This window comes from Octopus sinensis, linkage group LG12 (genome assembly GCF_006345805.1).
Source record: "Octopus sinensis linkage group LG12, ASM634580v1, whole genome shotgun sequence".
In the NCBI taxonomy this organism is placed as follows: domain Eukaryota; kingdom Metazoa; phylum Mollusca; class Cephalopoda; order Octopoda; family Octopodidae; genus Octopus; species Octopus sinensis.
This window is the reverse complement of record NC_043008.1, coordinates 16,397,046-16,410,359: the sequence shown is the minus strand read 5'-3', so window position 1 is coordinate 16,410,359 and position 13,314 is coordinate 16,397,046. Positions and strand designations below refer to the sequence as shown.

The window sequence follows — 13,314 nt, the reverse complement described above, 5'->3', positions numbered from 1 at the left end:
GACTTCAATAAAGAACCCTGCTCGGACTTGCATCACGGAGGGTAACATTCTAGACGCAATCCCATCGTCATTCATAATCAAAGGGGGTCCCTTACTGCGCTTAAGACAGAAGATTCAACAAAAATGGAAATGGAAAACAGTCGTAAGACATAATGGTTATGAGGTAAATCACACTAAAGATAAGTAACTTTGAGATTCGATAAAGCGATCACTGGTCTCATGTGTTTCAATAACAGTTCCAAATGCTTTTACAAAACAGTAACTGCAACATCAGGAGCGGTTTTTAAGATGCAGTGTAATGTTTCTACACGTACTACGTTTATATATATATATATACATACATACGTATGTATGTATGTGTGTGTACATATATACATACACACACACACACACACACACACACACACACACATATATATATATATATGTATATGACGGACTTCCTTTGTCCCACCAAGGCTATAGTAGAAGACATTTGCCCAAGCTACCATTCACCCAGGACCATGTGGTTGGGAAGCAAGGGTCTTACCCCACGACCACGTCTGCCCCTATATACGCGGGTATATATATATTATATATATATATATATATATATATATATGTGTGTGTGTGTGTGGTGTGTGTGTGTGTGTGTGTGTGTGTGTGTGCGTGTGTGTGTGTGTAGGCATTGGTATATGTGTGTGTGTTCACATACACGGTAGCAAACACAGAGCTTCATACATTTGGTTTGTAGTCTTCTGTCAGTTTTAGAAATATTTTACCCCCGTCTGTACTTATTTGAAGTTGTATTTGTTTACCTTCATTTATGTTGCATGACTTTTTTATATAATATACATAATCATCTCATATAGCAGATGCAACGTAACCATTTTCTTACAATTATCTTAAAATATATGTGCTCTTGACTAATATCATGCAGGACGTAGCAACACATGCATCAATAGAAAATTATTACACCTTTCGCCTATATTCGTGTTTATACAATTTTCTTTTGAAACTAAAGTTATTAGGTTCTTTTGAAATGTTTTGTAATATTCGTTGTCTAACAAGAAATATAATCAAATAAAATGTTCATGTTCTAAGTTTATAAAGTGAAATGTAATTTTTGAAATATAAACACAATTAAACAGGATTTTATATTTAAGACGCCATGTTGTTTTTACATTGTGTTTTGAGATTTTACGCATGTATATATTTATATATATAAATACGTTATGACTGTCTTATAAATGATGATAAACGAAACGGCTATTATGAGACAAATATGTGAAAATATATACGTTAGTATCTTCGTATCTATCACATAATAAATATTTTCTATTTTACACCCACCCACGCACAAAACATTACGAATACCACATAATTAACATACATGTGTTCTTTAAATTCCCGGAGCTATGGCAGATACGGTAATTCGCCTTTTTCTCTTTTTTTGCGGCTTATGAATGCCGCGCTCTCGCCTCACATCCGAAATAAAAGCGGAACCACTCGTCTCGAGGATATACAAAGAGTGTATAAAATATTTGCTGATTTGCAGTTGTGTCGCATAAGTAAAATAAATTGAAATTACACAAGGAAAATTGCTGCCGATCTCATCTTCTTTTGTTAGGCTATTTCGTTTCGCCTTCTGAATTATCCTCCTGTTCTCTTTTACTTGTATCATTTATTAGACCGTGGTCATGATGTGGCAGCACCTCGAAGAATTTTGAATGAAGCAACCGCAGTACTTTTTTATTTGTCTGTTATTTGTTTTCAAACCTGTACCCATTCCATTAGTCTCTTCTGCCAAGAGGTGTAGTTATGGGGACGTAAATATACTAGTAACATAACCATTTACTGCTAACTGCATTTATTATCATATAATGTCCTTATAATTTGTACTCAATCTATCCATTAACCTTTTATTGATCAGGAAATACATGAATTATTTCTTAATTAATGGGAAATTACGGAACATTTATAATCTTCAAAGCAAAAGCAAAGTGACGAATATTGTAAGAGTATTACGACAAATAAATATGATATAATATAATATAATATAATATAATATAATATAATATAATATAATATAACACAATATAAATCTTTAATTGCCGTACTAAAATGTATAGTTAAATTGTTTAAGCATATTGCTAAAGAAACGAATTCAGAGAAATTTCCAGATTATCTATGCTTTCCTGATGGGGAAAATGATCGATGGTAATACTTTCTCTTGTAGGATGCGTTTGCATTTTCAAAGACAAGTGGAGAATCAGACCAAATGGAAGAATTTGTAAATAGAAACGCCGTGAAAGTAATGACTGATATTATATTGTTGATGGGAAAATGAAAGGTGATCAAAGGGAATTTAGCCATTGGTCTCCAGTTGGGATTTATTTGGAGTAAAAGTGGGGAGATTCTGGCAGTAACCCAGGTTCGCTAAAGTATGGAGTTGACTATCACCGAAAGTATAAGTCTTAGCGGAGAAAATAGACCAGCTCTTAATACATAATCGACGTTGTAGATGTAATCGTTATAACATGATGCCACTTCTGGTATGAGCAAGATGCCAGTGGAGTAGCTGTAAAAGGCTAGTTGTAGTATAAACAATAACAACAGAAATATCGTGGGCGGTATCAAAAGTGCCAGTGATTTTAGTAATAAATATATTGCAAAGTGAAAACTATTGATGAAAGCTGTTGAAGTAAAGTTAATCCCATGAGAATGGAGTAAGACCAATATTCATTCAAAAGTGATGTCTTAACAATTACCTTCGCTCTCGACAATGAAATGCATTTCACGTTTATATACTCCCATTCACTTTCTTAATTTTCATCTCAAAATGTTTACTGATAAATGGTCTCAGCTCATTTCAGTTTCACTTAGCATTTTTCTTTACAACCAAATACCCCTTAAAATGCAATATGCTTGGACCTTTTAATTTACTCTATGTATGTACTTTTTTTCAAATTACGAGTCTAGAAATCAAAGGAGGGTCTGTGAATTGATCGAAGATTTAGTCTTCGATGTGACACATGAATTGGCTGGTGTAACTAAGGTTCATTAAATAACCATGACTACACCACTAGTCTTTTGGAAAAGGAGAGAAACCGAGTGCAAAGAGAAATCCATCTGAAAGACGAGTGGTAGCCTTAAGTTCGAATGAAGAGTAGATGCTAAAGTAAAGTCTAAATGTTAAGACTTTAGGGGAAGTGAAAGTGTTAGTGGGTTAGAATTTGTGCCGTCCAGAGGAACACAAGTAAAAGGCGCCAAGAATTTTTAAAATGCTTTTCGGGAACTTAATATCTACTGACAAGTTGAAGAAAAAGGAGGACATAGTCTCTTTTTACTCTTTTACTTGTTTCAATAATTTGACTGCAGCCATGCTGGAGCACCGCCTTTAGTCGAGCAAATCGACCCCGGGACTTAGTCTTTGTAAGCCTAGTACTTATTCTATCGGTCTCTTTTGCCGAACCGCTAAGTTACGTGGACGTAAAAACACCAGTATCGGTTGTCAAGCGATGTTGGGGGAACAAACAGACACACAAACATACACACACACACACATATACACATACACACACACACACACACACATATATATATATATATATACGACGGGCTTCTTTCAGTTTCCGTCTACCAAATTCACTCACAAGGCTTTGGGCAGCCCGAGGCTACTATAGTAGAAGAGACTACATCAAGGTGCCACGCAATGGGACTGAACCTGGAACCATGTGGTTGGTAAGCAAGCTACTTACCACACAGCCATTCCTACATGCTTATGAAGTTAGCCGAAGAAGCTGTTATTGGGATATCTACGATCAGGGATAATGTGTTTCCCGCCGGTACGGTTAGATGTATGCAGCCTATATAGAAATGTCATTGTGAGGTTCGAGATAGAGTGATGCTGATGAGATGAAGTGATACTGATGACGGTTATAGGGATTATAGATTAATAGATTAAAGATTTAATAATACTGGAGAAATGATTAAATCATTGGAGAAATGTAATACAATGCTTAAGACGTAGCCAAATGTTAAGATTACACCCATCACCTAAGTTTGTTCCTTCTCAAGCCATTTCTGGCTCATAATGGCCGGTTTCCCGGTTTCCTTGGCGTGTAGGTTCCCCACCTGGACGGGACGCCGGTCCGTCGCAGGTGAGCTGTAAGATGCAGGAGGAAAGAGTGAGAAAAATTTGTGGCGAAAGAGTCAGCAGAAGTTCGCCATTAACTTCTCCCGGAGCCGTGTGGAGCTTAGGTATTCGCTCATAAATACACACATCGCCCGGTCTGAGATTCGAACTCACGATCCCTCGACCGCGTGTCCGCTGCTCTAACCACTAGGCTATGTGCTTCCACCATCACCTAAGTCCACTATATGGAAAACGTGAGACGTACAACTTATTGAGCGTGAATGAAGCACTCGGGAAACGATATTTAAAGGGTTATTGTAATTCGTTTATACGAAAATAAACATAGTATCTCAGATAAGAATACTTGTGTTAGGTAAATTAATGTTGATAAATCACAGTAAATATCATTTGATTTCCGTTTCGACAGATCTGGCGAATGTTCAAATCTGTTTCCTTTCCAGGCAAAGTACCAAGTAGAATTTCCTCTCTGGAGAGCAAAGGATGCAGATCAATGATGTGTAGAGCATAAGGAACCTTGAACTAATTTGAAATGTTAAATGTTTAGCAATGGACACAAAAAAAGTATATACATTCACATGAATGTATATATTTGAGTGTTTATATATTTATAACAATAACACATGTAACTACATATATAAATGAACTATACGGGCGCAGGGATTCCTCTGTGGTAAACTTTGCTTCCTTACAACGGGGCCTCTCGACTGTTTAATCTCACTGCGTGTCACCTTGTGAGTGGATTTGTTAGAAAGAAACTGTAAGAAGCCCGACCTGCATATGTCGCGGTGAGCAGGTTTGGTTGCCGATTATCAGACAGGGTATTCCACAGTTCGTCACTTTGTATGAACTGCAGTCTTGGATCCTCCTCTTCCTCTACTTCTTTTTGTCCTCCTTTTTCGTTTTGCCATTATCCTTATTCTCCATCACCTTCATAATATATATATATATATATATATATATATATATATATATATATATATATATATATATACATATATATATATATATATAGGCTCGAAACGTTAAAAATTTTTTCACTTCCCGAGCGTTATACTAATACAACTGTTTGTTGTCTACACCACCTGCACCTGTCTTCGTCTTTTTTGTTTGTGAATTTTCTACATACACACACACACACCACACACACACCCACATATATATATATATATATATATATATAAAGCTATGTGTGAGAGCCTCTGTATTGTTGCTTTCACCTCACCATCGCTGCCACAGAGTGTAGGTTTGTTTACGTCCGCATAAGTTAGCGATTCGTCATAAGAAAGCAATACAATATGTACCACGTTTACAAGAGATCAGTTCCTTCGACTAAAACCACCTTGAAGTAGGTGCCCCAGTATGATCGCAGCGAAAGGACCGATGCATGGAAAAAAATGAATGATAAGACATATCACATGGAAAGTATGTTTACAAATAGTTATATTCCTGGTTGAGTCTGGAAATTATAATAATTTTATGCCTATTACCCAGCGTCGACATATTTAAACCTAGTCCAGTATGATACAAATAATAACAATCGTTTAAGAATCCGGTGTGTGAACAAAAACATCTACGTCTTACGATGGCGATGTTTATACAGGAACAATATTACGACGAATGCGTTCCGTTATGATTTTGTTTATCTATCAACTTTTATTTCACTTCTTGCGCCTCGTTAATGAAATTTGCTTGAGGTGACGGTGTTTCCTTTGCGAGCAAATTATTATCCAATAATACACACATTCACAGAGTAACATACACATTTTTCTGTATATATATGTAAATATTTATATAAATATGTGTGAGGGTGTGTGCCTTTGTGTGGGTTCGTGTGCTTTTGTGTATATGTATAATTGTAAATATAAATCTAAGGTTTCCAGTGACTATGTTTGTGCATCCCCCCCCCACCACCACCACCATACTTGCAGTCCGCTTAAATCAGCGCCTTGGTAGTTCCTCAAAAAGAGTCCGGTAGAAGTACAAGGTTTAGAAATAAAATGGTAAGTAGTTGAGACGATCTGTGTGACTAAAAGATTGAAGAAGGTGCTCCAGCGAGGTCGCCGTCTAATAACAGAAACAAGTAAAAGATTATATATTAGCCATGCTGGTTTCAACGTAGAAAATTTTGTCTCTCCAGGAAGCCAACTGTCCTTGATCTCACCACCCTTTCAACGACTTTGATGACACGAGAGTTGGGTGAGATTGGGCGATAGCTCACTGTAGTTTCCCCAGATGTGGGTTAGAGGGGCTGCAAGCTAGTGTCTGCATTCCTTTAGGACACTATACACACAAACACACAGACACACACAGACACACACACACACACACACACAACACACACACACACAAACACACACACTCACACACACACATATATATATAGTTAATGCAAACAAGAAAAGACAAAAAAACTCAACAACGCGAGGACGTGGAACAAATGGACGCTCAAGAAAGAAGGAAAGAAGGAGGATCTAACGTTTCGAGCGGAGCTCTTCGTAGGAGCTCTTCGTAGGAGAAGGAAAGGTCCAGAGAAGGGAAGACAGGGGAAAAAAATCGCCAGCGGTACACACGATCACATTTTGAAATATATATATATATATATATTTAAAGACTCCGCCGGTTACGACGACGAGGGTCCCAGCTGATACGATCAACGGGACAGCTTGCTCGTGAAATTAACGTGCAAATGGCTGAGCATTCCACAGACACGTGTACCCTTAACGTAGTTCTCGGGGATTATCAGCGTGACACAGAGAGTGACAAGGCTGACCCTTTGAAATACAAGTACAACTCATTTTTGCCAGCTGAGTGGACTGGAGCAACGTGAAATAAAGTGTCTTGCTCAAGGACACAACGCGTCGCCGGGAATCGAACTCACAACCTTACGATCATGAGCCGAATGCCCTAACCACTAAGCCACGCGCCCTCACTATATATATATATATATATATATACATGCATACACTCATACACACACAAACTCCCACACACATATTCACTTTACATTTATGATTGTATTCAGTCGGATGTTCTATATCACAAACGGAACAGATGATTTCAACTTCTTTCCTGAATTGCCTCACAATATCCCAAAGGTAACGAATGACGATTGAATGTATTTTGTATTTAATACATGTATTCAAATAGAAAAGTGGACATATGTAATGTCAAAATACGGAATATTATTAGAAAACTACATATTTAAACTTATTTAATGCAGTCTGAATACGAATATATATTATTTATAACACCAGGAAGGAGGTCCTTCGTTTCCTCTCACCGAAGTGAATGGAATTTTATCCAGGAAGAATTGACGTCATCAGTCAGTCTCCAAAGATTATTGGGTGTTTCACCTTCCCGTTCGAGAGTCAGCAGAGGAGTCCAAATCACTGCTTATCTTCTCCTGGCTTCCATCTTAACTCCTCTCACTTGCTCCATAATCAGCAATAGCCTCTTCCTGCTGTATCTTCCATGTTTGCTCTTTTCGTCTCATTTCATTAGTTCCTAACATCTTCAGAACCGACTGGCAGGGAATCCTCTGCAACCAAACTGTAACCCTGCAGAAGGTTCTCTTACTTGGTATGCTTCCTTTCAAAGGCCTGATCACACTCCCTTTTCTGTGGGGCTGTAAGCTCGATCAAAGCTGACGTTTAATAGGAATTTCTCTGTTTGTCTTTGCAGTTCTACCTGACGTACGCTTACCAATTAAGCGAATGGGACAAATCCGAGGGAAAGAAACTATTTTGGATTGCATGATAACTGCCGTGCCTTTAGGAGGTATGTCATGGGAAAGAAATGGAATTACACTAAAGAAATCTTGGAAATATCGGATTGAACCTTACGATGAATCTGGAAATTCCTATACACTTAGCATTCGCATTATTGACTTGAACAAAGATGATTTTGGAGAATACACATGTGTGGCTTCGAATATATTAGGCGAAGATCAAGAAACTATGATTCTGTATGGTAAGTGATGTTTGTATTGCCCTATTACTATTTCATTATTAACATAAATTGATAATTTCATTTAAAAAAAGGGATCGGAACTAAAAGATATAACGAGTAGCTTTCATATTTGTCATAGAATAAATAGAATGTCGTTCAAATGGGAACAACAATCAAGGTGTATTAGTTTTAGAAAGGAATAAAGAAACGAGAAAAGAAATCGAAACTTCAGAGATGTGTCCGTTTTTCCTGAGCGTCAAACTAATACACCTAGTTTCTTGTTCCATCACCTGTCTTTTTTGTTTTTGTTTTGTTTTTCTTTTTTGAATTGTTTTGAGCCATATATGACATGCGTTCACGTAATCACCGAAATTTGATCGTGCTTAACTGAACCTCCTCCTCTTTTGGACTCTCATCTTGCTTCCTACCTTCTTCTTGGACAATTGCTACCTCTCCTGAACCGACCACTTTACCACCACTCCCCCTGGATCATCATTGGAACTTTATTCTTCTTGGATTCTACCCTCATTAATCTTATTGTACATTGTAGTTAATTTGTATCAAATAAATAGAATAATTAGATGCCATTTATCCATTAGAATCGTAAAGAAACATCTTCTCTTTTCTTATACTTTCTCATTATATTGATTCTGTAATTTCAATCGTCGCATTTAACTGATACATAACTGTATGTCAATTGTTTAGAAACTTATTCCAGTTTTAACCACATGGTTCTTAAGCTGTGAACAGCCTAATATATATTTGAAGTTGCACTAAAATTTAGGGTTACTTTCCAACTACATTCAGTTGATTCAAAATTTGAATAAATGTATACAATATGTTTTACAGTCTTATCTGTTTTGACAATATACAACATTTAATAACCAGCGAACAGATACCCAAGTATTCTTAAACATATATATTTCACTTAATGATATCATTAGAATGTTCACATTGTCAGAGTTCGTAATATATTGAAAGTAAATATTTTTGTTATGTTCATATCATTTTCTATAATTTACGTTGACGTATTTGTTAGCTATGCTTTTCATATATTTCAAATTCTAAATATATATATATATATATATGTGTGTATCCACATACTTGTTTCAATAAGTGTTTTTAATATTCTTTCATTAAATAGATGCAACTGCAGAGAAAGAACAAATTTCATCACCTAGAGGTGGATATGTAAAGCATAATCATGATAAGAAAAAAAATTCTACAATTAGGAAAAATGGGAAATCGAATTATCCGCCACGCACGGATATAAGATCTGACATACCAACGCCGCCAGATGACACCAGATCACCTCATCGACTTGGTGGTACGTACGTTTTTCTTGCATGTAATGATACCAAAAGATGTTCATATTCAAACTACTTTTCACTAAAATTTCAATGAATATAAACGAACTTAAAATACTCTATTTCATATCAGTACACCATTAAATTAATACAAATATACATTCAAGTCCATACAAAAATACTTACAGAATCGCTTCGAATCTGAATTGTTTCAATCATGTATACATCTGTTTGATTATAATGTTTGTTTCATGTAAAATTCATTTTAAAATATAATTAAAATTGCCGTATACAGTTTAATATGAAAGACTATAATAATTCTTTTAGCATTCATATCGTAAAAGATTAGACGTTCACTCTGTCATATTTCAATGATCATACACTTAAACTTTGACTACATATCCTACTCTAGATCATACATCAGTCTAGTGATTATATATCATACTACCGACTTTATTACTAACAATAAATACACCTCTCTATTAATCATTGACATGTTTTTCCTACTTCATGTTATTCATAACGTATCATACTATCAATCATGCAACACTCTTTATCATGTCTTATGTTAATGAATATAACTGCATATTTCCGGTATTCTCCATCAATTTTCAGATATCATATAATCCTACAAGTCATTTTGTACTATTCATAGTTTATATTATACGGGTATCACAGAGGATAAAACTGATCATACATACCAATGTACCGATCATGTGTCACGTGACTTAGTATGCATCATACCATTGATCATGCCACTGTATGCATCATGCCACTGATCATGGCAGTATGTAGTAGACTTTCGCCTGTAGATATTTAGATCGGTTATCAATGATATCCATATCACCAGTCTGGGAGTTTATGCAAAGTTAAAGACTTGGGATCGGAATGACTTCTTAAAAAAAAGCAGTATATAACTATGGTGGATTGGTGTTAGAAGTGTGCTATGTATGAGCTCAATAATAATTACTGGTGTTCTTTAAACAAACTTCACATTAAATAACACACTTTACCTTCAGTTACTCCGTTGAATAATGACTATTAATTAAGGACACTAAACCAGAAATATTTAGGAAGTGATGTAGCCTATTCCATCGACCCTCAGTTCTTTGACAGTTACTTGATTTTTGTAAATTCTGAAAGAATGTAAGGGAGAGGTGATATCGGTTGGATTTGAATTCAGAGTACATAGCATCGGATCAAAAGCCACTCTAACAATTCGCTGCTATGATGACACTCCGTCGGTTACGACGACGAGGATTCCAATAGATCCGATCAACGGAACAGCCAGCACGTGAAATTAATCTGCAAGTGGCTGAATACTTCAGAAACACGTCTACCCTTAACGTAGTCCTCGGGGAGTTTCAGCGCGATACAAAGTGTGAAAACGCTGGCCCTTTGAAATAAAGGTACTACTAATTTTTGTCAGCTGAGTCAGCTGAAGCATCGTTAAATAAAGTGTCTTGCTCAAGACACAATGCGTTGCCGAGAACTGAACTCACGTCATTACGATCGTAAGGTGATTATCCTGACCGCTAGACCAAGCTTCTTTACTCACCGCTGTAATTCAGAGTTTAATAACGACGCAATTATAATGTGAGGCTATTTAAGAAATTATAGGTAGTGTGGTTTACCTTGCTTCGATTTTAGTCTATACCTGAAGTAATTTCATTCTTTTTATTCCTATGATACTTTCAGTAAGAACAGTTTAGTTGAAGAAGTTAAACTACGAACAATGCCAAAGGAAGACAACCGGCTAAAATGGCTTATTTTCAATAAATAACATCGGATCCTATTAGTTTGTCAATAGAAATTTCTCGTAAAATACGTAGACGTATTGCTGAACATGAAACAAAAAAATATTTAAAAGTAACTGAACGAAGAAGGTCATAGAAGTCAAACCATTCCTCAAGCAAGTTGATGAATTGATGAAAGAAGGAGGTATAAACGATTGCGTGTTGGTGTATTTACCACACTGAATAGCCGCCACACACAATAAAGCAGCATACCACCTCTCAACATTCTCACAATGTTGCACACATTTCAGACAATATTTCAAGGAAGCAAAGCCAGTTGTTACTTATTTTGTAATCACATCATTTCACTTTAAACGCACCACTAATGTCTTTGAAAAATGTAAATGCTGATTACTTTTCTCTGTTCTGAATGTCCATGTTATCATGTTTAAACAAACAGCTAATTTATTTCAATTTTCTCTTGACAGGTACTCTCTTCCCACCCAATATAGGCAGCGGTGAATGTAGATTAGAATGGAATGGAAGACTATCGCTTTCGCTTGTCAGCTTATTCATTGCATTGCTTTGTTTCTATATGGAGTAAATTAAAAGCAGACATTTTGGTAATGTACTGCTTTGCCTCTGCCCGATTTCCAGGCTCCTCACAAGAATATTGTTGTTTTTTCCATAGAATGCGACAATGTTTTGCAAATTTAAAATCCATATAATTTTCTTTGAAAGAAATATGAAATGGTTGTTGCAAACAAAAATGGCCTACAAAAACACATTTCCAGAGACTCTCAGGTTTTCTTTGAATTATACGTGTTTATATTTTGCTATAATATCGTAAATTGACGGTATCAACCAAAAATACTAATTGAAAGGCATTGATGAGAAATTGTGTGCGTGAAAGAAAAGAAGAAACCTAAACAGTGAGAGAGGCAGAGAGAGAGAGAAAAAGAAAGAATATAGGAAAAGAGGAAGACGAAAGAAAAAGTGGAGGGGAAGAAGAAAAATATATAAAGAAAATATTAAGCGTGAAGGGGAGATTACAAATATAGCATCATCAAAGAACTTAAATACAAGAATTAAACGAACCTGTTAACTACAATTCAGGGAACATTGAGCAACACTTCCTAATCTCTAATTGTTGCGTTAAGATATTTATGTGTATGTACTTTTATACACATCCATGCTTGCATACATTTACACGCCGCATCGATTAACATGAATCTACACGCACATATCACTTTAGCGCCATACACTCAATCGTTTAGACGACATGTCTATAACTTCATGCGCATGTACAGAAATACGTATTACACACAGACATACAGACATAGACACAGATACAAAAAAACGCGCTTACGACTATGTATATATATGTATGTATATATGTATATATATATATATATATATTATATATATATATATATATATATACATATATAGATATATACATATATATATATATATATATATATACATATATATATATACTATATATATATATGCCTCCATATATATATGCATCCATATATATATATATATACATATATACATATATAAATATAATTGTATGATTATATATATATACGTATATACATACATATATGCATATATATGTATATATGTATATATGTATATGTATGTATTTATGTGTGTGTATATATATATATATATATATACGCATCTTAAAATAAATTTGGCTACCGTCTCCTGTAAATATGATTAATCTGAAATAATTATTTTCGTCCACATCTACATGGAAAAGAAAAGAAAACAAAAAGGAAACGTAACAACCAAAGTTGAAGATGATTGTCTGTTCGTTTTTTTTTTTCTTCGAATTTCATTGCAAAAACAAAGAATGGAAACAAAACAATTAAACGATTTATTTGCCTATAATTAGTTGCTTCAGAAATAAATAAATAAATAAATAAATAAATATATAAATAAATATATTGCTTGGTAATGTTTTTGCTGGACTCGGATAACAAGCAGCTGTTATACATGATATTTCTGCCAAAAGAGATGTAAGGTGTCTGTTAATAGGGTGAACTGTGGAAGTCAAATTCTGAACAATACTCCAATTCTGAACAACTTCGAGAAAAAAAAAAAAAACACTGAAAATAAAAAAAAGAAAAACAAATTCAAAAACTAGAAAAAAGAGACAATGAAAAAAAAT

At 35.1% G+C, this 13,314-nt stretch overlaps 1 protein-coding gene across 1 annotated transcript in view; it reads left to right on the top strand.

The window, feature by feature from the left end:
• The window catches only part of LOC115217964 (opioid-binding protein/cell adhesion molecule homolog), a 304,039-nt gene extending 291,519 nt beyond the window's left edge, over positions 1–12,520 (top strand). The window contains exons 10-12 of the mRNA XM_029787692.2: positions 7,820–8,107; positions 9,231–9,413; positions 11,618–12,520. Of these exons, the coding sequence (XP_029643552.1) occupies positions 7,820–8,107; positions 9,231–9,413; positions 11,618–11,733 (587 nt within the window). The 3' untranslated portion in view covers positions 11,734–12,520. The remainder of the gene's footprint in view (positions 1–7,819; positions 8,108–9,230; positions 9,414–11,617) is intronic.
• The last annotated feature ends 794 nt before the right edge of the window (positions 12,521–13,314 follow it).